At 40.5% G+C, this 27,174-nt stretch overlaps 1 protein-coding gene across 5 annotated transcripts in view; it reads right to left on the reverse strand.

Annotated features, from left to right (window-relative positions):
• The window catches only part of CAMK2D (calcium/calmodulin dependent protein kinase II delta), a 129,154-nt gene that overhangs the window by 70,070 nt on the left and 31,910 nt on the right, over positions 1-27,174 (reverse strand). For all 5 annotated transcript variants that reach the window (XM_054392438.1, XM_054392439.1, XM_054392436.1 and 2 more), the window contains exon 3: positions 10,315-10,374. In XM_054392438.1, the coding sequence (XP_054248413.1) occupies positions 10,315-10,374 (60 nt within the window). The remainder of the gene's footprint in view (positions 1-10,314; positions 10,375-27,174) is intronic.

Below are 27,174 nucleotides of genomic sequence, written 5' to 3' on the forward strand. Positions count from 1 at the left end.
AATAAAAATTCAAAAGCAGCACTTGGATGATACAACTGCTGATACATGAGTGCTATGCAGCATGAGAGCAGAAGCTGTGGGTTTGATTACAATGCCATACCAGAACATCTTCAATATACGAGTACCAGGAGCAGAGTGCCATGCTCGGCCCAGCGTGGCTGTAATGAGAAGTTGGATGTATTTAAAGGAGACAGACATCTAGAGGACAAACTAAAATTAGAAGCACATTCCCATGGGCAGTCCATGAGAATACTAACACTCTGGTGAAGCTACTAAAAAAAGAATTTCCAAATTTGGAAGGTGACTGGGAGGAGAGAGGTATCATTAAACCGCTATCAACTGGAAAAATTCCTGAATCAGCAGTTTTGTAGGAGTAAGAAAGTCTTCAGAGCAGGAATCTGCAAAAACCAGACTGAACTGAGCAGTTACAAGACATTTATCCATTGCCAGAGATAGAGCTCAGTGGTATTTGCAGGGTAAAATCATTCACTCTGTGCCAGGCTCCCAGGATGTGAAAAGCCGAGAGTCTAGTCCAGCTTGCACCCCTGGGTATGCCATGGCTCTGATGGACACTTCCAGGCGCAGAGCAACACACCAGCCTCCCGTCATGATGAGAAGTGAGGGTGGGACTTTTCAAAGGCAGACATTCAAAGGAATGAAGGAAGTGCTAAAGGAGAACTTGAAACACTTGCTACAGCACAGGGGATTGTTAGCAGGAGGGCTCTCAACCTGGAACCGATTGATTCTGTCCCCTCACCCTTGAGCACAAAGGAAGATCAGCCAGACTGGCACCAGCCACTGGCACACCACTACCACACAGGGGGACAGCACTGGCAACATCCCAGCAGAGCTATGGATGTGTCAGGATAAGCTGGCAGTCCTGAGCCCTGAGAAGGACAGACCTGCAGCTATTTCAAAAAACCCCTCATTTTGTTATGGTAAGCAGTTCACAGGAGAACTCTCCTTATGAAAACACAGATGTAGCCAAGAATCTCTTCAGATTTTAGAGGGGTTTGCTGATTTTTGTGAGCTGTCCTGGCCAACAGTCTCTAGCAGACAGCTGCAGTCATCACTAAAATTGCCAGTTAGCACAACCTGAGAGTGCTGGTTTTGGCTGGGGATGAGTTAATTTTCTTCACAGTGGTATGGGCTATGGTTTGGATTTGTGCTGGAAACAGTGTTGATAACTCAGGCATGTTTTTGTTATTGCTGAACAGTGCCTACACAGTCAAGACCTCCTCTGCTCCTCATCCCACCCCCACAGTGAGCAGGCTGTGGGTGCTCAAGAAGTTGTGAGGAGACACAGCTGGGACAGTTGAGCCCAAACGACCAAAGGGATATTCCAGTCTGTATGACATCATGCTTAGCATACAAAGCTGGGGGAAGAAGGAGGAGGGGTGGGGATGGTTGCAGTGATGGCATTTGTCTTCTCAAGTAACCATCAGGTGTGATGAAGCCTTGCTCCTGGAGATGGCTCAAGGCCTGCCTGTCACTGGGAAGCCATGAATGAATTCCTTCTTTGGCTTTGCCTGCATGCATGGCTTTTGCTTTACCTACTAAACTGTCTTCATCTCAACCCACAAGTTTTCTCACTTTTCACCTTCTGATTCTCCTTCCCATCCCTCCAGGGGAAAGAGAATGAGTGGCTGTCTGGAGCCAAGTTGCCAGCTGGGGCTAAACCACAACACTGAACAAGGAAAAAAGCTGTACTATGGCTTTTCCTCTCCTGAATTGACGTCTCCAGAACATGACAAAAGGGATCACTGGCACAGCCACTCCCCATAAGGTGCATTTGCAGAGACAGATAACACCCAGGTCTGTGTTAGTAAATAGTCATAGTTGTTCAACGGTGTCACAGCAGGACTCAGTTTCATCATGTTTTGGCCTTACCTCCCATGTGAAATGTTACATTTTTAGGAAGTAACCAGATTTTCCATGTGCTACCCTCAATATGTAATACCCAAATATTATAAGCCTCTTGCAGAGTGGGCATTCCATTGGTAGGGATGCAGAAGATTAAATGCAAAAGCAAGAGAATTTCTGCATGTGACATGGCACAGAAGTTTAGCCTACAAAACGTGCTTCCAAATAGACCCATGCCTTGCAAGTCATCAAAATCTGCGTTTCTTGTTTACAGTTTTTAGCCAAATTACACTTTCATTAAGAATTTGTTATAATATTTAAACATGAATGGATTTTGAAAGAACACCACCACCGTAACAGGGATGCAGTTGTATTCCACTACCTTGCTTGCTGATCAGCAGTTAAGGATTTCAGAGAACTAAACCTTGCCAACACTTTGCTCCTTGCCTTAAACTATTTTCTTCTGCAGTATCTTGCCCAGGAAAACATCCTAAGAGCAGACTAACACAATACTCAGATGTGAAATTATGACCATGGAAAGAGACCAGACCCTGAACCACTTTATTCTTTTGTGCCTTTGAGGTAACCTGTGACAGTAACTTTTTATTTCAGCTCAGCCTAAGTACTTATTATGGCAGCTTAGGTTGTTGTTAGCTTTTCCTTCTCTCAGGTGCTCTCTAGCAGATAGCAACCATGATGCTTAAGGAGGCATGTGAGGACCAGTGGGCAGGCTGTCAGGATAGTAAAGATGTTCTTCCCCAAGCTGCACGTCAAGAAAAGAAGCAACAGACACACATCAGAGTATGGAAAAATCCCAGGGAGGCATAAAGACTATTTATTTGTTTATTTATGTTGACAGGAAGGTGGTCGAACCTCTTTCCCTGGAGATTCTCCAAACTCAGCAGGACAGGCCCTGAGTAACCTAATTTTACTGAACATGGCCTGAGCAGGGGGTTGGGACTGGATAACCTCCAGCGATCCCTTCCAACCCACATGGTTCCATGATTCACAATGCTTTTTTTCAGGAGGCAGGGTATGCAAGTAAAGCAAGATGTCTGGGCAGATGAGAGGAGCCCTGAGGATTGTCCCTCCTAATGGCCTGAGTTTATATCATCTTAGAAATTCATTTGCTCCTCTTCCAAAGCTCCCAAAGCTCCCCTCCTGATATATGATCAGTTAAGTCAAAACATGATCCATGGTCCAAAGTTGGGAGCCCTTCCTTTCACCTCTTGCCATTCCCAGCTCGGATCTCCACCTTTCCCTTTTCCTCTTTCGAGTGCTTCCTCCTCCCCACCAGCCAGGCCAGCCTTCCTCCTTTCCCCCTTTCTGCCCCATCTCTGCATGTCACAGGGCACTAAAGTTGAGACAGCAGCAAGGAAGGATAAGGGTGGGACTCAGCTCTGAGGTGGTACAAACAGCCCAATGCTTTCTCCTTGGACAGGTCTTTTCCAGAAGCTGGCACATAAGAATTCATCCACCATCCTCCATGCTGGTAAGGGGCACAACCACCCTTTCTGATTTCCAGTGCCAAACACTCCAGCTGGGAAGCTTTAGGATGCTTGGGAAACAAACGCTAGCAAGTGGCAATTCTTGTTTTCTCTGGGGAAAGGGAACAGGCTGAGACAGAAGTGTCCCACAGAGATGTCCCGCAGGGCAGGGTCAGCCCACAGCCACAAAGGTCAAAGCTGGAGCTGGGTTTATAAAGGAAAATACTCAACAGCAATTTTACCACCCATACAGGAGTCACACTAATGCCACCCTAACAGTGACAGCCATCCACGCTACCAGGTATGCTGTCACCTTTTTTCAGTCTGGGTTTGTTGGGATTTTGTGGGGATTTTTATCCCCCCCAACTCAAGTAAGAGGTTCACAGTATTTGTTTTCTAGCATTTGGGTGTTGATCCAAGAACCAGTGCAGAATTTACATATTAAACTGTCAACAACATTGTCTGTACAAAGCAAAGAAAGCAGAACTTACAATATCCCCTAAAAATGTCTGTGCTAGCTTTACTGAAAGAAAAAGCTTACTTTAGCTTCAGTAGTACAGATCTATGTTTGTGGAGGAAAGGGTCCAGAGGAAAATTACATATTTGTGGTTTAGCTGGGAGTCATGCTGTCTATCCGTATGCATAACACGTGGTCACAGATTCATAATAAACAAGACTTTCCAACAAAAAAATAAGTTCAAGATTCATCTTTTGTGTGTAAAAAGAGAGCAATTCATTTTAATCTATCTTATTTATACGGTTCTTGAAGCCAGCAATGCAAGTATGCAACTTTTCCTTCCAGAAAGCACATACAGAAAGTAAAACAGAACAAGAGATCAGAATACAAATGGGAAGTGGGCGAGCCACCCTGGTACTTGCCCCCTTGCAGCCATTTCCTCAAGAGAGATATTTAGATTCCACTTCCCATTTCTGTGGATTACTCCAGTTCACATCAAAAATGACTGGCTACCCAAGCAGAACTGACTTATGGAAAGAAAAATTGTTTAGAAGAGTCTGGACACACTATGAAAAGACTTTTCAAGCATTTAGGAAAATGTACAAACCCAGCTATAAGAAGGGGAAGAAAAATCCTTCAAGGTCTGGTTCACACTTGATTTATACTTTATCGTTACCTATTACAGTGCAAATTATACATATACTTTCTGAGGGGGGAAAAATGACAAAATGTGTGGTAAATCTAAGTGAAACTTCATTTCCTCAGTATTTTATGGATGTTACAATCACTATCAGAGATATTACAACCAGTAATGCTTCACTTGAGCTAGAATAATCTTGTCCTCCATTAAAAGGAAAGAGAATCAACCTAGTGTGGCAAAAAGTAGTCATTGTCTATACTAAAAGACATTTTTATGCTCCACAGTAACCCAGAAGAGTAAAGCCTCAAGATTCAACGCCAGTCTCACCAGAATAAAAGGATTATGCTGTAACTGAAACAGAGACAAAGGCTTTAACACCTAATAAAGCTGCCTTCACACTGCTCTGCTTTTGCACTCAGACAGACCACATAATCTGTCACTTAATGTGTTGCATGTTGAAAGTTACTGACACATTCATTAGCACTAAACAACTTACAGCATTTTAACTATGGAGTGGGGTTTTTATATTTCACTCACTGTTACAGCTGCCTACAGCTCTACAGAAAGCCATTTCCCCATCAAATTCTTACAATATCAGAACTGAAAGGTTTCAGTCTCCTCACCCTAATCATCAACCCTGCATCCATAGGAACTGTACCAATTAAAAGAAATCAAAGTAACAAAAAGCACTGAGAATGAGAAAGACTGCAGAGAGGCCAGTTGCAATAAAACCCACGATGACCTCCTTCTGTGCTCTTGCTTGATTCAGTCTCCTTGCAGTCCACTTAAGTTTACAAATAGCTGCTGCAAAACCAGCTTCTGTATCCTGTTGTTGCATTTCACTATTCAGCTACACACTGCAGCACAGTTGAGTTTAAACACTGAATGTTATTTTATAATACTTGTTATACTGGCTTTTACATTAAGGAGGAAATCATGTTAGATCACTGCTTTATTTGGTTTCTTTGGTGTTTTAATTCTCTCAAGGAGTATGGTTCACTTTATTCATCACAGAAATTATAAATCTAATGAATTCAGTAGAATAGATGAGGTTTAAAATTGTCAAAATTATCAGCTCATCTAAGCAATAAAAATAATTAAAGGAAGCAAGATCTTCTACATGCATCAGTCCCACAGTTTTCCAGTCACCCTATGACGTAAATAAAAGCTTATGTGTGTATACATAAAAGCTATTTTTATATACATATAGTTAATATATCCCTGAGGACTTCATTTATTGAGTATAAATTTCTGTAGTTGAATCGTAGAATGCCAGGTTGGAAGGGACCTCTAGGATCATCTGGCCTAATCTCTACAACTGTTTATAAACAAAGTAATTGTTTATATTGTTGAGGATTTATTTGATTTCCACTGCATCAGGACAGAGCTGTAGTATTACCTTTTATGTCTGTATTAACGTGCTTTTGATGTAAAGAGTAAAACCTGAAGTTAAAGCCCAGAAGAAATACTGTGCTAAAAAACTACATCCACCCAATTATTATCCCTTAGTTGGTTTACACAGTAACTTAACTCATGCCAACTGAACTACTCCTGACTTTACCACATCAGAGAAATTCAGAAAGGATTTATTAAATCCACATTTGTTGTTTATTAATAGTGTTTGTTTGCAGATTCTTGTGAGTTGATGCAAAGTTCCATGAAAAATCTGGTGAATATAAAGCATAAAGGCCACAATGTCAAGCATAAAGCACACAGAAACCCCATACATCCTTAGTTATCCCTCTGTCCAAAAGGGACAAGACAATATGAAGTTTCTTATTCTTTCCCACATATGAAGTATTTAACTTCTCTGCTTATGTTTTGTGTTCCTGTGGGGAGAGATGAGAAGCCCAAAGAGCAGGCAGTTCCTCCTTCCCTTCAGACATAAGGGTATGCTCCTGAGTAAGGTGTACACAAGCAGGAAAAGTCTGATGAGGAGTAGTGCCAAGTTTGGGTGCTATCAATTTCCTCAGCTATTGATGAGCAGTTTCCATCTCAAAGTATGGAAACCAGAGCAGACTGCAAACAGACACTAACACATTTATGGAATCACACTGGTCATTTGTCTTTTCTCCTGGTGTCCCAGACCATCCTGCATCCAGCCTGCCTCCTGATTCTCTGCAAAGCCACCCCTCCTTGGAAGGATGCTACTCCACATTCCCAGATGCTGCTCCAGCTATAGTTCTTCACAGAAGAAAGACTTTTCTGGCCCTCTAAAGTACAGCAACTCTTTCTGGCTGGCAATGCCACAGCTCCAGCCCAAGCAAGGCTATGCAAGCAGATCTCTGTACAACTGGCTCAGACCTCTCAGAGCAGACATGGCACCATTTCTGCTTGGCAGTCCTACTTACCTCTAAATACCCTGACTTACAAAGCCATTAGGGGACAACCTGTCCTGTCACCAAAAGGGCTTCATTTATCACCTGAAGGGCTGCCACATGTCAGTAAAATCTGCTGTGGCCTTTCAGGGAAAGGATGAAGACTCATCAGTCAGACCTGAGCCTGCTGTAGCTGGCTAATGGGTCCTGTCTGCTTGCTGTATCTTACATGTGGGCTATAAAGCCAAGGGAGGAGTTGGCAGCAGGTAGAGAAGGATGTGTTGTAAGGAAGCCAGACATGTTATCACTGTCATGTGAAAACTAGGAGATTCTGGTTATTTACATGATCCTACCTCACTGCACATACCATTTTGCTGTGTACAGCTTCTGACAAGACAGCAGAAGCTACACAGAGACGTGGTGTAAATCTATTAGACAAATACTACCCAAACTCAGCACAAACCCTGCACAGCAAAATCAACCTGGGAAAAAATCCAAACAACGTTTTTACCAGGTTTGAATCAGCAGGTTTCCAGAGTGGGTTAGGACTAGGTTGGGCTGCTAATGCAGCTCTTATCTGTGGGGATGTCATAAAACAGAATTACCAAGGCGGACTCTAAATCAACACTAAAAGTAACAGTAACATGGTGCAACAGTGCCACTCCATCAAAAATATGTGGGTTGCTGGACTAGAAATCAGAGAGTTAAAATGCAACTTTATCTAGAGTTAAATCAACATTTACCAAAAGAAGATAAAGGGCAGAAAACAGGACAGTGAATTTCTTGGTGAAGAGATTATTATTTTCTTACAGATTTTCTTTCCAAATCTCTAAATTTAAAAATTGGAAGCATAATTACACGTACCAGCTGTAAAAGGAACAGTTACACAAGATGACAAATCCTTGGTGGGTATTTGTTCAGCAAAGGATGTAAGCTTTTAATATAACTTGATGTGTAATCTTACGAAGAAAAAGCACTAGGCTCTCCAAACACTGAGGCTTAACCTACATTTACATCTTTCATTTTATTACAGTCATCTCGTCATGGTCAGAACCTGAGAAACACAGCAGTGCTGAAAATCAGGCTCAGGGACAAACTACTGCAGCCCAGCACAAACTGCTGGAGCCCTGTTACTAAAGAAACTTGAGCTGTTTGCCTAAAAATTTCCAACCACGATATACCAGAAGCAAGAGGCCAGATTACTCAAGAAATACTGGGAAAGGAGAAAACACAGTATTGCCAAAGACTGATTAGGAAGAAAAGGCTTTGAGCCCTGCAAAGTTTTCTCAAGGGCTAAAAGTTCAGCAAATGGATTTTGCATCATTTTCTTTCTCATGCAATTCAGCAGGGCTCACTTTCTACTACAATTATTTTGATAGAAAGAACTGAGGTAAGAAAAGGCAGGAATACAAGCAGTAAGTATCACTAAGGAAGAATTGGAGGTGAAAAGAATGAGCAAATCCTGTATTTTTAAAACATATTTTCTTATACATGTTGCTTAAGAGGCAAATACAGATTGGAAAAAGGAGAACAGGGAATAGTACTTCTAAACCACTTTCCTTTTAGGCGTTTTTCTTACACTGGCATTAGGCACTATGATTACATAGGTGGATAGAGAGGAATAAAAACATGGATTTCTTCAAATAGATGAATAAAACACAGACATGCCTGAAAAACTAACTGAATTAACTATAATAAACCAGATACAAACTGGCCTTCCTTCAAGTAAATATGCAAACAAGGGACCATTGTAACCACACTAACTGGAAGAGGTTTTTTTTTCAGGCAGACATTCAGACAGGGATGTCAGAACAGCCCACAGTAGAAACTGAACACCAGAATAAAGAGCCTACAGCCAAACCCCAGTTTGCAATTCTGAGTCATGAAAACCTTCTCTCAGACAGGTCTAGAACATGGCATCTTTTCTGAAACCGAAGAATTGGTCTACAATCCTTTGAGTGATCTGTGCACCTTGGCACATGTAGCGATGCATGGAATTTGTGCTGACTTACAGAACCCTACCTGCCTGTCACCAAAGCTGTCATGGCCTGTTTCCAGTCATACATTCACCAATCCAAACACTGTATGTGGAGCAGCCAACCTGCCACTGAGGATCTGCACTACATCCTAATAATATTGGCCTCAGCTACTCAAACTGGAGACATGCAATCACATGAAATCAATTTAGACATTTGTTTCAACTAAGCTCTTCTGTGCAGTGCAGCAACTATACTTCATTGGTTTATTACTGGTTTTATTCACCCTCCCTGGATTGTTCAAACTCACAAATACACTCTAGTTCCAGAGAAGCTTGGGTGGATGACTTCTGAGTTAGACTAACACCAGATGTGTAGCCACTACTTTCCAGAACTGCAGAAGAGCTGCACCTCCTCCTGTACATTCCCTCGTCTAACACCACTTTACAATGCAAAAATTTTGGTGGGGCTAAAATAACACAGCTAACACCACTCTTCCTCTTAATCAAACTTACATGTGAAGCCTCTAAGCTTTTGAGGCTGCATATAGAGTTTTTTTCAGAGATTCATCATTTCATTTTCAAATGTGCTACATTTGTTTTCAATTTATGATCATTATTAAAAGGAAGGAGCTGATTCTTTCCAAGGTATGAAAGAATTCTATTAGTCTAAAAACATCAAGACCACCACTATTTGTTATTTAAAAATGAAAAGGAGAAAAACTAACCAGATGAAAGAGCAAGGACACTGGCCAAGGGCTTTTGGAGTACCAATCATACATATCTGTTTGAACAGTCAGTGAGACTACTAGCTTTTCTGACAACTTTTGAAAACAGCTGGGGACAGAGGAACAAGATGGACATGAAAATCCCATCCTGCCTCATAAATCTCAGGTACAGCAAACATTCTTTTGAGAGATATCCTTGGTATGTAATTCAGTTCTGAAAAACCCACGTACAACTCTTTAAAGGCCAAGGTACAACTCTCTAAAGACCAAGACCTGCTGTTTCTAAAGCTAGGAAACAGACACCCCCAAATACATATTTATTTTTCTTTCCATAAATACTTGAGCAGAAAACACACAGTTCCGGAAATAATGGGAGCCCAGCTTTCCACATCTACCTATCTTTTCTACAGAAAACCAGGATCACAAACACAAAACAGGATAAAATAAGCATCTTGGTAAAAACAACACTATCAACATTGGTCTTTCTCATTTTGCAACATATGCTGCTAGATGAAATCCTGCAGGTCTCAAAAAGTCATGAGCAGTACTGGAAATAACTCCTCCTACACACTGCTCGAAAAAACCCCCAAACACCTGGCAGAGAGAGCTCATTGATGGCACAGCAGGAGCTCAAAGATGAGTGCAGTACTTGTTGCTTTAGGCAGTCTACTGAGATACTACATCCCATAGTGGAATTAGAAAGGAGCACCACACTACGAAGAAATGGTCTTGTCTGCAGGCATTTCCACTTGACCTCTCTGAGCTGCTATTTGTATTTGTTACTTTGTATTTTCCTCCAATTTTCTAAATTGTTGTCTACTGTACAAAGCAATTAAATGTTCCTACCAATATTGGGATGCTTCAAGAGGCGACAGATTCTAGCTTCCCTTTCCAGTTTCTGGTGATCTGCAACAAAAGAAAGAGAACAGTTGCTATTATTATGGAGGGTAACATAGTGTATTTGCTTTACAGAAGCCAAAAAAAAAAAAAAAACATTATCTGGTACGATCCTTAGAATATACTTCCTTTATTTAGTTCCATTAAGATTTTACATTCAAACTGTTCATAATAATGAATTAGGTTACTACATCCAGCCACTTCCCTGATGAAGTACCACAGGCAGTTCCATTAGAAAAAAAAAAATCAAGCTGCCAATTTATTGGGGAGAACAGGAAATATTCATGCCATGACCTGTAATTATCAGGCAATAAACCCCATTACAACATTAATCAAAGCAGGAATAACCTGAACCTCCAGCATTGCCTTAAATCCTACCCATTAACTGCTTTAACAACACTCAGAGCACCAAGTACACAGTTGGACACCCGACAGAGTGCCAGCACTCCTGCCACCAGGCAACTCCCACCACCATACTATGCTACAGGGACTTGAAATAACTTCCAATAACTAATGACCAGCAATGACAATTCTTTCCCCAGCGGGGCTAATCTCTCTCTCAGACTGATTATTCATTAACCTGAAGATACTCTGACCATGTAAGTCCAGGTGTACCATCTGCTAGCTCTTCCTCTCCCAGCTGTTTGATTCTTTTTAACCTTCAGGCCTACCTGAAGGCTGCAGATCTAAACCACCAAGCCCTGATGACACCCCTGGAGATAAAATACTATGACTCGTGTCAAGCTCCATTTTACTGAAGCCAGTGGCTTCGTACTGGAAATACCTGAAGGTCTTCAGGTATGTTACAATGTCTAGTGTCTCTCAGGCAGGATAAAACACACACAGGTAACTTGGGCAATAAAATACGTAACTTGGAGAGAATTAAAGCAGCCAGCTACTGCCTAGTACAGTTCTGTGATTTGAACACACTTCTAGTGCATTTATTCTCACTTTCTGCAGTGCAACTTTTATGACTGCTAAGAACACTAAGCTTTTGTCAAGAGATAGAGAAAAGTAGCACAAATTCAGTTTTTTAACATTAGTTCAAAATAATTTTTCAAAACTGGTAGAGAAATGAACTGTAAAATGCTCTTTTGCTATTATTTTAACTAACTCAAATGTGATAGCCAGGGATATTATAGTAAACAAATCCTTCCCTATTTGCATAAGAAAATTAGTCAGCTTAACCCTCTTTGGTGATTATTGTTAATTTGACCCAAAAAAGGCTAAGTTTTCAATTTTGAAAGTTCAAAATATATAAAAAAAAAAACTACAAGGTAAATCAAAGTTCTTTTATAAACTTAAACTCTTCCGCTGGTTTTATGTTAAGATTTTTAAATTCAGTTGCAGCAAGTCTGAAACACAAGCACAGAGCTATCCAATTACAGCATCTTAATGCCCATGAGCTTTGGCTGTAACTTAATCCCAGGCTGACCAAGTGCCATGTCATACACAGCCCACTGGAAGACTATCTGAAATGCAAACTAAACTAAGCTTGTTTTAGGAGAATAAAGAAAATACCATCAGTGTGTCTGGAGAAAAAAATTAAAAACTCAAGGGCCAAGTAGGTAATTTGGCAGAAGATGTCTAACTCAGGTGCATACCAGTACTATTTTAAAAGGCCTTTCTGTACTACCTCCATCTATACTGACAGGATTAGCCAGCATAGCTAGAAACCTGGAAGGTATCTGGGAGTCTTCTATGAAATGCTAAATACATCCTAGGTTGACTCTTCAGGAACAACACTGAGATAATAAAACACTTCACTTCCAACTTTGAATATAAAGTAGAAACACTTGAAATTCCTTTGCTGCTAATTGCTATCCCACAGCTTCTGAACTGACATATTACATGATTAATTTCTCACCTACACTAAACATTTTCTTTGTTGGTTTAACTGTTGGTATCACACTACACTGAACCCACAGAGCAGGTGGGTACCACCTGGGAGAGAGAATCTCGAGCACCAACCCATACAGTGCATGAGGAACATGACACAAATGCTCTTCCTGCTCCTGACAGTAAATTAAACCAGATGAAAGAAAAAAAAAAAAAAACAAAACAAACAAAAATCCCAGACAAAACCAGACAAAAAAAAAAAAAGCATTACTTCACAATTTACTAGATGATATAAACTCTCAAATCACAGAGCATAAACCAGATGGAGCTCTTTCCTTTAGCTGAAAAGAAAACCCAATTTATCACATCTAATCTGCAAGATTCTGGCAGCCTTTGTTTCCCACTGATGTCTTCTTAGTCTTAATTTCTCTATGGATCTGATGCTATCTAAACATGGTCACATACTGGAATATTTTGAAATGACAGCCACTGTAACTGAACAACATATTTCATTTATTTAACTGCATAAATTCTTCTTACATACTGAACTTCATATTGCTAACCGATGCTTCAGCTAGCACATTTCTCTACAAGAAATACATTTCTCTTATAAATTAATACTATTTCTTAGACACAAACCTCCACACTGTAAGGCCTGCCAATTAGAAGCACCTAGTGAATACAATCATTAGTGTTTCTTCCAGCTTATGTGTCAGAGAGCAAGGCCATGCCCCACATTTCACATGCCCACAAGCATTCAGTCAGTGCAGACTGTGCCTGTGGAGACTCCTTCAGAAAGTGCCATAAAACAAGAGAATAATTCTCTAAACTATCAGATTTCAGAAAAAGGGTAAATAGCACACCATGCTGAAATAGGGTTAATATTCAGCTCTCATTTACAGACACAATAACATGCTCAAATAACACATACTAGAGCTGAACGTTTGCAGATATGAAGATGGGCTGAACTGTTATCACATGATTTATGAACAGTAACTGCATCGATTAAAAAAAGCACAGATATTTTGTAAATCACAATAAAAACATGTAGTCAGATATGCTGCAATACATAAAGATTATATTATTTTTATTAACTGCATTATAACATCCCCACATTTTCAACCCAGACTTTACCAGTATGTTGACTGGTGGCAATTAAGTGGTATCTGGTGTCATATAAATCATAATAATGAGCTCTCTGCATCTACGTCGTGCAGGGTTTTTTTGTGTCAGAAGAGTTTTTACTATGCTTGTTATAAAAGGAAATGCTAAGTGAATGGAGATACCTCACACCAGGCACAGTGTGTCATGAGGCAGCAGAAGCAGCACTAAATATTCCTTGAGTCAGGGATTTAGGTGGACATTAAGGTCCAGAAGACATCAGCTGCAAAGAAATAAAGTAATCCTCAGTGTTACCAGAGGGGTGTCAGAAAGCCTGCACTACGGCTGTTGTTGTGGGGGGAACCAAATCCAAACTTAACTTTGTGACACAATTTGTCTTTAAAATTTGCATGTTTCCTCTCCAGGTTTCAGGCTCCTGCCTTCCTCTCCACTCAGCTTATTTACAAGTCCACCCAACTGCAAATGCTGTACATAAATGTCTATTTCTGTACCCATGTTTTCAGCTGGGTTTCAATTACTGGTGATCTGAAGGTGAATGTCAAAGGCCAGATCAAACTGAAATACTTTGAACACTCAGCTCCCAAACATGTGAAGCATAATAAGGTGCACCACTGCACCAAGAGATGACTAGGAAGGCAGTGTCCTGCCACGCTGAGTACAGCCAGAGAAATTAACCAGCAGGCAGCAAAATCCAATCAAACCTGGGAAAGTCTGTGAGGATGCCCAGCATAAAATGTTTATGCCACCCCAGCATCAGAGGAAAATCTCTAGAAAAAATTAATTCAATAGGAGGTCACTTACTATAACCAAAAAAAGTTAGTTCCTCTCATTTTTGACTGTATAATTCATCAGCTAAAACTGTGCTCATCTGTCAGTACGAAAAAGAATGATTACCAGTAAGAGGAAACCAAGCTTTAAAGCCAAACATACAATGAAAAGGGAACATGACAGTACATTTGTATACTTGCTTCCTTTGCTCTCATTCCTTCCTTTGCTCTCATTTACCTATACTTGACTACAAAAGGTCTCCTGTGCTGTCTACATAAGAAACTGCAAGATAATTACATGAAAAAACCCCACAAAGAAGCAGCTCAAAAAGCACCACAGCAAATGCAGAAGGAATGCTCTATGAATTCTAGATCATTTTATGAAAGCAAGCCTTCATTTGTGAACAATGGCATCTATCACACCAACAGCCCGTTATCGAGATTGGAAAAGATCACTGCCTGTGAAACACTGATACCATCAGAATGGAGGCAGAGTAACACAGGTTTATTAATGGAACAAACCTTGCAGCCAGCTACAAATAACTTTAATGCGACATGTAGCAAAGAAACAGAAAAAAGAAAAAGATTGAATGCACTGAACCATAAAAAATTTAGCCTTTACAACACCTCATGAAATTCTGTGACATCTGAAACAAGCAAAATACGGATGTGTAAAGTCTGGGATACTGCCAGACTGTCTGAATGTATAGAGTTGAACTATTTTAATTCCTGTGATGACATTCTAAAACACTAAAACCTCCTATTACAATTTAGGCAAATAAAGTAACAAATTATTTAAGTGGCATCAAAATCTACTTGCTTACAAAAACTTACATACATAGACTAGACCTTTTTCTTGAATTAAATCATAATATAATTTATATAATTTATAATTCCAGAGGAATATAATTAATGTCTCTAGCACATATCTCTTCTATGTGTCATGTATCTCTTCTATGTGTCATAATTCTTAATTCAAAGTGCTGATCCTGCATGGCCACCCAAACTGAGCAGGGCAGAAATGTCTATCATTTACCATCTATTAACACAGAGACCTAAAACTGAAACAAAGAAAGAGCTCTTTCTAACAATAGTTTTGTGTTTTTCTTGTTGTTATTTTATTATTAGAGCTTGCAGCCCACAGTGAACAATCTAAGTGCATCTCTTCAGTGCTAAGCTTTACATCTGTAGCTCCTGTTGCTGTCTTCGCATTTCTTCCTTTCGCCAGCACTGCCTGAATATATTGTTATGCAGTGTGAAATGATGTATACTTTCTCACACAGCTTGCTTAATCTTTCTGAGGATGGTCTCTACAAGCTGGCTGCTTCCCTCACTTTGATTTTTTCCCCCATGTTTCTCTTTAAACAGCTAAATGAAGAGAAAACAAGGAGCTCTATATCTCAAGAGGCTCTTCAGACTGCACTGCAGCATACCTTAAAAGCCTACCCCAGCCCACCCTGGCCCATTCTCCCATGGATATCAGAAGATGACTGCATAAATTCTGACAACAGGATGTGTCAGAACACAGCTGTACTTTCTTCCTAGAATTAGTATTATTTTGACTAAAAAAATATTTTCTTTGGCTCAGTCTGCACAGAAAAATAAAGCTCCTGTTAAAAGGAAACCTTAGGAGGCATTAAAGCCTCTCCTCTTCAGGCTTTGTTTCTATTCGAATGTAAAACTTCTTTGTTGAAGAATATAACCTCTGTGCACCTAAAATCTCACCAGAATAAGCTGTTCCATCTTAACAAGAGAGATCAAGAGACTGTTCCCTGATACAAAAGGTGTTTAAGGTCTTTGAACTGATGATGAGTCAAGTGTCAGAGCTTTGAGCCTGCTTAGGAGATGAAGCCCTTCGCTAGAAACTTAAGCCCTGCTCCAAGTAATTTGTAGGCAGCTCAGTTGCTGGGTAGGACCCAACCACCCACCCTGTTAGAAGTTTCTGGGCCATGCAAAGATACCAAACATCTCATAATATTCAGGCTGGTAGCTGCTGGATTGGAATTTTCATGAGCACAAGATGGGCGAGGTCTCTGAAATCTGCCTGCACTGTTCAAGGTGTGACCCACCATGACTACACATAGGACATGGGCAAGCTCAAGAGTTTCGAACTGCACACAGCTTAGCTGACCTGTGTTTCACTGAGACACAAAAATCTCTTCTTTGTGCTTTTCTGTCATAGCAATGCCAGATTTTTGCAACTTACGTGGGAAAGGGAGGCATGCAAGCAGGCTGATATTCTCTCTACTAGTGTGTGCAGTGCACAGCCATTCACATACCTTCCAGGCCATGAAACAAGGACACAGAGCTGAAGGTGTCCCACCCCAGACAGCAAGCACATCTAGAAATCCTGCAGACTTCCAGGCCAGGACCTCCCCTGGTTTGCACTGGTTCCCTGTATTCTTATTTTTAATTAAATCATTCGAAACAACGTATCTTGCCCAAGCAGAAGCTCTGGGGTGAGCTCACAGGCTGCACCAACCCTGTTAAATTGCTAAGGCCATGCACACACACAAGACAAGGCAGATTCACAGAAACGTAGTCCTGTTCTCACACAGGAGTAGTAGGCAGACCACGCTTCCTAGTGGGAACACAGCTTGTCCAACCAAACTTGCCCCCCTCACTCCTGAGGAATAAAAAGGACTAGCAGAAACCAGCCTCTGGATGATGCTGCTACCATACAGTGGCACATACGCAGTTAATAGAGCTCTCCCTTGAGAAATAAATGTGCTGCATGTAGCAAAAATACATAACATTGAAATACTAAGACTGCCATAAACTCTTCCATGTATGCAGACCCCAGGCCAACCAAAAAAAAAAAAAAAAAAAAAAAAAAAATCAACCCACAGAGCTGCAAAATTTTCTGTGGGGGCCAAAAAAAGGCATTAAAGAATGCTTACCTTTCAGGATTACCAAAACCTTCAGTGTGATGCCTGGGTGACCTGAAACAGCAGCCGTATGCTCTCCATACATTTTCCCCTGGCAGTTATGCAAACCCAATCTTTGTAAAAGACATATGGACAGAGCAATACATCCCCATCACCAGCCTGACTTTGTCACTTCTCTGACACCTCTCTAGAACACGAAGTACTCTAGGCATCACAAAATGTAAATATTTGTGGTTTAAGGGAATATTGTGTAAGAGGAATAGCGTTGCAACAGCGCCTTGCTTAGTCTAGGAATGCAGTTCATACACAATCTAACTGCATCAAATACATTGTAAAACTCTCAGGAAGTATTAAGGCTCTGGAAACAGTCCAGTTCTATTTCTTAGAAATCATCATTTCTGTAAGTTGAAGTGGTTAGTGGAGACCAAGAATATTACATAGCCCTGACCGAGCTGGTTCTTATAAGGATAATTTATAGACCTTTAGCAATCTGCAACCCAATCATTTTCGGCCACTAAGATAAAACCAGAACCACATTTATTCACCTAGCAGTAGATCATGCAGCCCTTTTTATTTCCCAGTACAACAGTGCTCACAGATAAACCTCACATACACCCTCCACTACTCTTAAAGAAGGTAAGTGCCAAGGAATATGGTCCTTCCATTCCCAAAAGCACTTTTTTCCAAAATGAATGTTCCAGCATTCACTACCTGCTCTTGGAGAAATATCTGAAAACACAGGTTTTACTTATTCCTTTTTCTCTAGTATTTATAGCTAAGAAAGTGGGGCATTCTTATAATAAACAATTACAGACACTGAGAGCACTCATCTGACCCACCCCTCCTAATGTTTCCTGAACAGAAGCACACTCCAGGTGTTCACTGTCACAAAGACATCTTTTCCATGGATACCCGGCTCCATAATGAATAAGAACATACAACAACAATAGCAGAGCCAATTCTTTTATTAGGCCATTGGGCAAAAACATCAAGAGACCAGAAATCAGGGCACAGAGTGTGCCTCCAGTTATTTCTGTGGCTGTGCTCACACACACACACTTCTATTCAACCAGGCTTCTGCATATCAAGGAAAAGCAAAATATATTAATGCAAGATGCTTTGTAAAATAATCAATAAACCCCACACCTGTTGATTTTCCAGTTCTGCCCCTGGGCATTAAGAAAACAAAAGGCACATTTGTGCTCAGCTGTGAAAGCCACCAACAATAACAATTTTCAGCTGGCTGATGTTCCTGTAGGGCTTTTTTCCACTTCCCACCCACTTTATATGTTAATATTTCAGCCTTTAGAGTGTGTGAGAACCAGATAAATAGACACAGGGACTTCATTCCTACCTACAAAGCACAGATTGCACAGAGACAAGTGTCTTCAGGCCACTGTATCAAGACACTTAAGCCCTGATCTGTGACAACTGTGACCAAACAGAGGGCAGGACATGCCTGTGTTTCTTCTGTTTCTAGCACCACTGCTGAAATTGAGGAGCACATGATTTAAAGTGAGGAGTAAAAGGAGTAAATAGAACATGTGACATTAATAGCAAAGCAGAGAGCCAAGAAGATTTTACTTCATATGATTTGTGTGTATGATGTCCAAAATGGACAGGAGAGACCAACAGAATGACTATAAGGATGCAAACTGGGTTTTAGTCAAACACTGGGAACCTTTAAACAGTTCTTAAAAGCAGTGTTCACATGGAGCTGAGTGCAAGCTAATAAATGCTATTCCCTGCTCTCCCCCTTTTTATCCTCTAATCTGCAGTGAATTTAAACAGCCAGCTGGTAATTCAGTTACTTTACTCTTCCCAGAGAAGTGACTTAGAAAAGCAAGAAGAGCATTAGTAAGAGTCTGAAACTGCTGCGTTGTCCACAGCAAGCCACAGTGGCACAAGTGAAAACAACTTTAAACAAGAAGCCCCAGAGAACAAAAGGAGTAATTGTCCACATGCATTTTGTCTGCTTCTGGGTTAAAATACTCTCATCAGGTTACAGGTGATAAATCTCCACTTTTAAAATTTATGTATATGATTTGTATATGAAAATATATGCACAATTATGTATAGTCTTTTCATATATACATTTTAGGTATTATATAAACAGGGCACCTACTGAAATTAAGTAATGGGCTGTAAAACTCTTCAGTGCCAACGTAAACAGAAGGGTCCTGAGAGCTAAGTGTGATCGCCACGTCACCTACAACTGTCTGCCAACCAATCTCCACCTGACATTTCACTCTGTTCATGGTGTGCCTGAACATCTCTCCTCTACATCATCTTTTTTTATTTTGATCTTCTGTCCAGTACATGACTTTTGTTTGACTTAACAGGAAAACCTGGGAGCACTTTTTATTCTGAGTCTTCTCCTCACTACCTCTCTGTGTCCCTTACAGCAGTATGTATTCCTTTGTGACGCAAAGTGCTTTCAACTGACAGTCAGCCAAATCTACAGCCTTTTCACTTTTTGGACCATAATTTGGTTTGGCAACAATTCTACATGCAAGACTTGAATGTATTTAAAAGCAGAACAATAAGGCTTCTTTTGAGACTTAGCACTTTTGCTCCTATATAATACTGAAAAAAATCGCAATTACAAAATGCTGCCGAATCAGCACTTTAGTTCGATAAGTCACAGAATGTTAGGGGTTGGAAGGGATCTTGAAAGATCATCCAGTCCAAGCCCCCTGCCAGAACAGGATCACCTAGGGTTAAGGTCACACAGGAATGCATCCAAGCAGGTTTTGAAAGACTTCAGTGAAGGAGAGGGTGCTCCAGGGCTCTAGCACCCCCACAGTGAAAAAGTTTTTCCTTATGTTCCCATGGCATCTCTTCTGCTCCAGCTTGCACCCACTGCCCTTTGTCCTATCATTGGGCATCACTGAGTAGAGCCTGGCTCCGTTCTCATGACAGTGCCCTTCACATCTTTATTAACATGAATGACACCCCTCAGGTTCCTTTTCTTCAAGCTCAAGAGCCCCAGCTCTCTCAGCCTTTCCTCATCACGGAGATATTCCACTCCCTTCGGCATCTTTGCAGCTCTGCCCTGGCCTCTTTCAAGCAGTTCCCTGAGGTCCTTCTTGAACTGAGAGGCCCAGAACCAGACACAATATTCTAGATGTGGCCTCACCATGGCAGAGTAGAGGGGGAGAAGAACCTCTCTTGACCTCCTAAGTACACCCCCTCTAATGCAGCCCAGGATGCCATTGGCCTTTTTGGCCACAAGGGCACATTGCTGGCACATGGTCAAGCAACTGTCTGAAAGCCTTTCTGCACATCCCTTTGTGCTAACAGGTGTGACAGCTAGATGTGTTTGCAAAAATCACATATTTGGTTTCCTGCAGGAGTGCGTGCAGCACAAGTGAGTCAGCAAACAGAACTAATGGAAATGACAGCTTCATCCCATGTGGGGGGCACTTCCAACTTGGTTAGCAGCTTAACGACTTTTAAATGGAACTTGAGATTTGTGTAGCACAGTCATCTGATGGCTGTGTTCTATTAAATATAGAGGGGTTATTTTCCAGTCTTGTGTTCCAACGAGTCAAAATGAAGATAATTTGGGCTGCAAAACACTAAATCCCCAAGTACTTGCTCCCACGTTTTCACATACCCTCTTCATAACACCAGTGCTGAAAATGAGTGTTATTTAGCTGCTCCTCAATGAAGAGCTCTAAACTATAATTACAGAAAATTCTTTCCTGTTTCTTAACTCATTTCCTGCAGAAAGTTACACCAAGTTTGCAGGAAATAACAGTATTTGGAAAAATATTCACAGGAATTGGAAGTAAGTTCAGAAAAATGCATCATAAACAAGAGATGCCTGAAATTTCAGGCATCGACTCAGTAGTCAAACAGCACTAAAGCATTTGCTTGCCCTCAAATACTTCACCAGAAGCAGATGGTCTTAAGTACATAACTGAATGCCTTGCTGAACTCCAGGCCTGCAGATCCCATCTTAAAAACAGATAGTTCAACCCACTAAACTGATTAAAAGAACTGTAAACTCTGAACCAACTTTTGCTTGACAACTAAAATTCTGGAGGCACCTTTCAAGTACCTAGATGTACTCTAAGACATGTTCATTTTCACTCCAAATGCTGATAAAACACTATTGTCTAATAGCAAAAAGAAGAAAAATAAAATTGCAGCTTACTGCAAACCCACAAACCAGTCAGATACAGCAGTATATAAGTAGCAAATAAATCATGACCTACTGACTGATCCTAGCTAATTTTAATATCCATGAGTAATTACTACATGTAAGACACCAGGTCCTGATGACTGCCCAGGATATCCACTTGGCTTGGACAGATATGAGTAAGTTACTGATTTTGAAGCTGCTGCAAAGAACTTCTGAACTCTGACTAAGTTCTTCACTTTGGCAATGTTTATTTTTAGAAAGGATATCAATGATTGCCATCTTTTGCCTTGATGTCATCTCTAGAAGAAGATACTGCATTAATTGCTTATTTTTTTTTAAACAGAAGATGACCAGTGAGGATATTCAGTCACTGACAGCTTACGGAGATTGGAGTGTTCCATATGTAATAGAACTGGGAAAAGAGCAGTCAAAGGCAGAAATTCCATTGTGCAGAAAAGGTCAACAACTTTAATTTCTAAACATTTCCTGTAGTCACTGTTACTTTAAAACTAAACATTATGCATGACTTATTCTATAAGAAACTAAGGCCTTCATTTATGCAAATCCACTTGAAATCGCTGACATTTATCTTAATAAAAACTCATGGACTCCGACTCCCTAGGAGGAAACAACTGTAGAACTAGAATCAAGTGCACAAAGAACAAAAACAATGGTTTGGCAATGATCATTATGACTCACAGGAAATTTATTAAGTACATCAAAGCCAAAGCTCTTCATAACAAAAAGAAATGCTAAGAATACATAAGCACATGCCTAACAGGAATACTTCTTCAAAAATAACAGTAGGCTGTACTAGTTCTACAGGATTAAAGACACTACTGCACTAATAAAAATATCTTAATGACTAAACCTCAGTATTTACCATATAATAGGTCATAAGTAAAGTAGGTCTATGTGGCCCATAAAAAGCTAAACCAGCAATAAACTCAAGAGTTCCACATTAAGTAGCAATTTGATTATCTTCCTTCCATTAACTTATTCTGAAAGAGGAAAGTGGTTGATGACTAACCCACCATACTAATTTTTTTCTGCTCTGTGAAGTTGCTAAGTCTTTGCTCATAACAATAACAAATCTTCCCCTCAAATACCATGTACATGAAGAGGTTTTAACCACCTGAAGCTTTCTCTTACAGCAATCTGATACCAGAGTTCTGATACAACGACCTCCAAGCTACATGAGTATGGTCTTACTCTAAAAATGGATCATCTTGACATAATTTTGATAATCACCTCCCTCCATATCTCAATTCACTTATTAGCTTAAAAAAATAAATTTGTTTTTATAAACTAAGCTACTACGGTTTATTATTCTACTGCTACTAGTCTACTAAAACTGCTACTAAAGATCCAGAGCATTTTTTAACTTAAAAAAGAAAAACAAACAACAAAACAACAACGGCAGAGAACTACTGCTGAAGTAATAATTTCAGTCAGCATTCACTGGTGAATCCTTTATGGAAGGTTACTGGTCTAATTCATATTAGTCTAGTTTTGCCCCCTAGTTTGAACAGATCTCCTGTTCTTTCAGTTTGATTTTCTAACAACAATGCAAACCCACCATAACTGACTGAACCATGACAACACAAAAGACTCTTTAATACTTGAAACAAAAAATAAATACACAAATCCTCCAAGTATGTTGCCTTCTAATTCCTAATTTGTCTTATTTCACGACGACATTCATAATTCAACAGCTGCTATCATTTCACTCTTTATACACATTATGATTTAAGGAGTGCCCAGGCAAGTAAGTCTGCAACTTTTTTTAATTAAGGTGAGGATAAGAACAAACAAACAGAAGTAAAAGCAAGCAGTACCAGGTAGTTAAACCTTTTCTTTTGACAAATTTCTGGGATTTACTGTGTAAACAAAGCTCTCTTCCTTAATATGTGCTTCCATTAGCTCCTGCACTCTGGGCCATAATCAAAGGAGCTGTAACTACATAGAAATCCTGTATCAGATTAAGCCATCGAGTGCTGCAAGCACAAGTCCCAGGAGGCAAGCTGTCCTCTTTAATGGTCAGCGGTTGCACGGAACCTGCCTGAAGGGATTTAAGCTTTTCCCCACTATTAGAGCAACTAACACTTGGGCATTGGGACATGCAGTGGTAGCTCCCAAGCTGCCAGCCTTTTCCCCAGCTCCTGAGCTTGAGCTTGAGAAACACTGGAAAACTGGGTTCTCTCTCTGCTGGCAAAGCGAAGAAGGTAAGTACAACATTCTGTGCCTCAGGAAAATAAAAAGATCCTAGACTACAGGGAGCACAGAGAGAAACAGAACTGTGAGGAAAAGCTGTCAAAAGGAGGAAACCTCAGTAATCCCACTGTGTGAAAGAACACGTGAAGCGTTTCGGTTTCTCACAGTATCAGGTTCATCCCCGGTAAAACTTCAGCATTAAAGAAATGATCAATCTTTTCAAAACACAGGCAGTTTTTAGGGATAAACCCAGACAACAGGCTGCTTGAGATAATTAATCTTTATCCCTTGTTTCTGTAAATAAAGACCCCAGGGAAGATATTCTAATATTCCAGAGATACCCAATGCTTGCACAGTGACTAATATTAGCTGTCTGAAAGGGTAAAACTGCAATATCATAGATATTAGCTCTCTGAAAGGGTAAGACTGGAATCTTGTAAATGTTAATAATTGCACAGTATTTTATTGATATTATAAAAGAATGTAATCAATATAATTGGTAAATTGTTGAATTTGATTAGTTCTGATGGTTTAGAGAAAATAAGTGTATAAAAATAGATTGACAGCAACACAATTTGTTCAAAATATTCACGTCATCACTTCAAGCCAGGAATGCTTTCATTCTGATCAGAGATGGTATGACTGAGATACTCTATTGCCAAACCTCAGTCGCTGCTGTCTTTGAAAAAAAATCACAGCACAGGGCTCTGGCAAAAAAGCAAAGACTCACAACCCCCTCTAAAAACGCAGCCTAAAGCACACCTCAACAACAAGAAGAAAATGCATCAGAGTCAGATGGAAGAAGTCCCATTTACTCATCAGAAAAACTCTCAGTAGACAGAGGCTCCTTACAAAAGAAAAATAAGGCTTTGTTCAATTCCTGTTCCTCTAAGTATCAGCCTCTGGTACTGTCATTGTTTTTTCTAGGATCTGAAAGATATCTGAAGAAGTTATTTACTGGAAACACTTTACATTATGAATGTTATGTACCCCTATTACTGAACAGCCAAATTTAATGTGCTTCCCATGGCACAGCTGAACATCTCCTTGCCATATACACTCTTCCTTTAACTGAAGCTACTGTAGGAAAAAAACTCTCTTCTGAAATTGAAGAGAACTAGAGGAGAGAAACAACTCAGCCTCCAGTTGTGTTATTTAATTAAAACTGCCACTTCTAATTAAATTGCTGGCAAAGCACTGGGGAAATGCTATCACTGTGACACCAAATTTCTAAAAGAGGAATTCCTTACTCTCATACTGTATTTGCCCACAGCTCTTTCAGCTACTTCCAAGAGATCACAGCCAGTACACTATGAAATTAGGAACAATTTCTTCCCCCAAAGGGCTGTCAAGCCCTGGGAAGGCTACCCAGTGCAGTGGTAGAATCCTCATCCCTGGAGGGATTTAAAAGCCATGCAAACAGGGTGCTGAGGGAAATGGTTTAGTGGTGGATGTGGAAGTGGTGGGTAAATGGTTGGACTTAAAGATCTTTTCCAACCCAAGTTGTCCTGTGATTCTATGAAAGGTTGAGAGAGCTAGAACTGTTTCAGCTAGAGAAGCAGCAGCTCAGGGATGATTTCTCAGTGTGTAAAACACCTGAAGGGTGACAATGGGCACAAACTGAAACACAGGAGGTTCCCTCTGAACATCAGGAAACGCTTTTTTACTATGAGGGTGACCAAGCATAGGCACGGATTGTTGAGTCTCCACCTTTGGACCCTTCAAAACCCATCTGCACATGGGCTTGGGCAACCTGCTCTACATGGCCCTCACTGAGCAGGGGCATTGACTATCCAGTTACCTTCCAACCTCAGTGATTCTGTGAGCCCTCAGTGTCAAGAAAGCTCAGATGCTGGCTATCCCACACCAGCTCACTTATGAACATTTAGCTTGTCTTCAAACGCAACTGTATCAAAAGGAGATGATGATCCCCATTCTTTGGATGAGAAGTAGACATTTTCAAGAGAGGATTCTGAAGTCTGAACTGAAGCTTTTCAACACCCATTCCAAAGCCAACTACCTATTGAATGCCATTACAAGAACAAGTAAGAGCACATGTATTCCTAAAGCCCTCTCATCTCCTGGTATATCAAGATTCCATTTGTGCAACCTAGCAGATGTTTCCCACGTTAGGAATGCAAAAAATTTTGCTGCTTAGGTAATTTTTCTTTTATTAACAACACCCTAACTAATCTGCGATGAACCTCCTGCTGTCAGATTTCCAAAGTAGTTGTAACCACTCCACACCTGTACACAACATTACCTTCTGATTGCATAGGTGAAAGAAAGCTGTTGGCTAAACAGGATGTCCATCATGACAAGACCTCACTGGTGTGGTGACCAGGTTTAAGCTGACAGGGGAAAAACCCGGACTATGAAGTGAGCAGATATGAATTTCTAACACTTACTGTTGCACCTGCTGAACAGAACATGCAGCAACATCTACCACAAATACTGACCAGATTTTCCTCTGGAGTCTGGCCCCTTTCTAGCTTCTCAGGCAACATAAAGGGGAGAGTGTCTGCAAAGAATCAGGACATTTTCTTTAAAAAGGGAGGTCTCTGTTTCCATCTTTGCTCCAACTGATTACTTAAATGAACATATCACTAATGAGAAAGTATTAAACTAAGGAAGCTTAGTACTCTGAGTAGCATCACTCGCCCAGACAAACTTGAAGTTAGCTGACTATCTTTAAAGCACACCAGAGGTAAAGCAACTTTCACAATCACCAAGTGCTAAATAACTTCCTTGCACCACCCCTTCACTTCTGCATAACGAGCAGGACAAACTCCTTTATGCTACGCAGCAGACGTGAGCGATAGTGCCATGGAAAACATTACCCTGAATTGCCCAACTTTCACATTCTTATCCTCTGATTCATAACCTGTGTTATTGCTGAACTGTGTGCAAGAGTTATTATGCACCATATATAAGGGCAATTGTCTCCAGTCTTCACCCACCCAGCTCCCACAGGGATGATTCTGCAAGCAGCGCCTGTGCTGTGCAAGGTAAACACAGACAACCCAGCCGTGGCCCGGAGGTGTGAAGCAGCCCCAAACCTTGATTACCACACGAAATAGCAGTAGTGCAGTTATCTCCTCCACAGTGCCCACTGATGGCAGCACATCACTGAATGCAGTCCTGCTCAAGGATGAACACTCTTCAAAAGGTAGATTTGATTTTTTTTTAATGAAGAATTTAGAAGAGCTCTTACTCAGAAAAGAGCTAATCAGCACCTCAGTAAACAATGCCAGGTTACTTGCACCCTTCCTTGGCAGAGGGCCAGTCACTGGAGTCATTATTCTGGGAGAACTCTCCCTGATGGAACTGATCCATAGCGTGCAAATTATGAGTCATGCCACAAAAACTTGGCTTCTATAGTTGTTTCCCATCTAATTAAAAATCACTCAAACATCCTACAATCTGTCTTTTACCATAACAATATCAATACCCCTGTTTGCTGCCAAAAGACTGTTTCAGCACTACAAAGTGGCTCCAGAGGTAGCACATACACAGAACACTCAAAGTGACACTGGAAATCATCACTTTTATTGCCTCTCATCTCAAAGGACCCAGTTTGAGGCAGCGAGATCAGGCTGCTGCTTGTTTGGTAGTTGTTTTTGGTTGGCTGTTTTGGTTTTGTTTTGGTTTGTTTTTTCTTTGTTTGGTTGGGTTTTGTTCTTTTTTTTTTTTTTTTTTTTTAAGAATCAGTCGAAGCAGCACTAGTACAGTGTAAAAGAAACATTTATGCACCACGTAAACTCTTTCCATATATTTTAGGCTAGCTGAGAAGATTTGTTGAATGTGACTTGCCTTCACTTTTCCTCCC

The sequence above is a fragment of the Indicator indicator genome, chromosome 25 (genome assembly GCF_027791375.1).
Source record: "Indicator indicator isolate 239-I01 chromosome 25, UM_Iind_1.1, whole genome shotgun sequence".
Classification (NCBI taxonomy): domain Eukaryota; kingdom Metazoa; phylum Chordata; class Aves; order Piciformes; family Indicatoridae; genus Indicator; species Indicator indicator.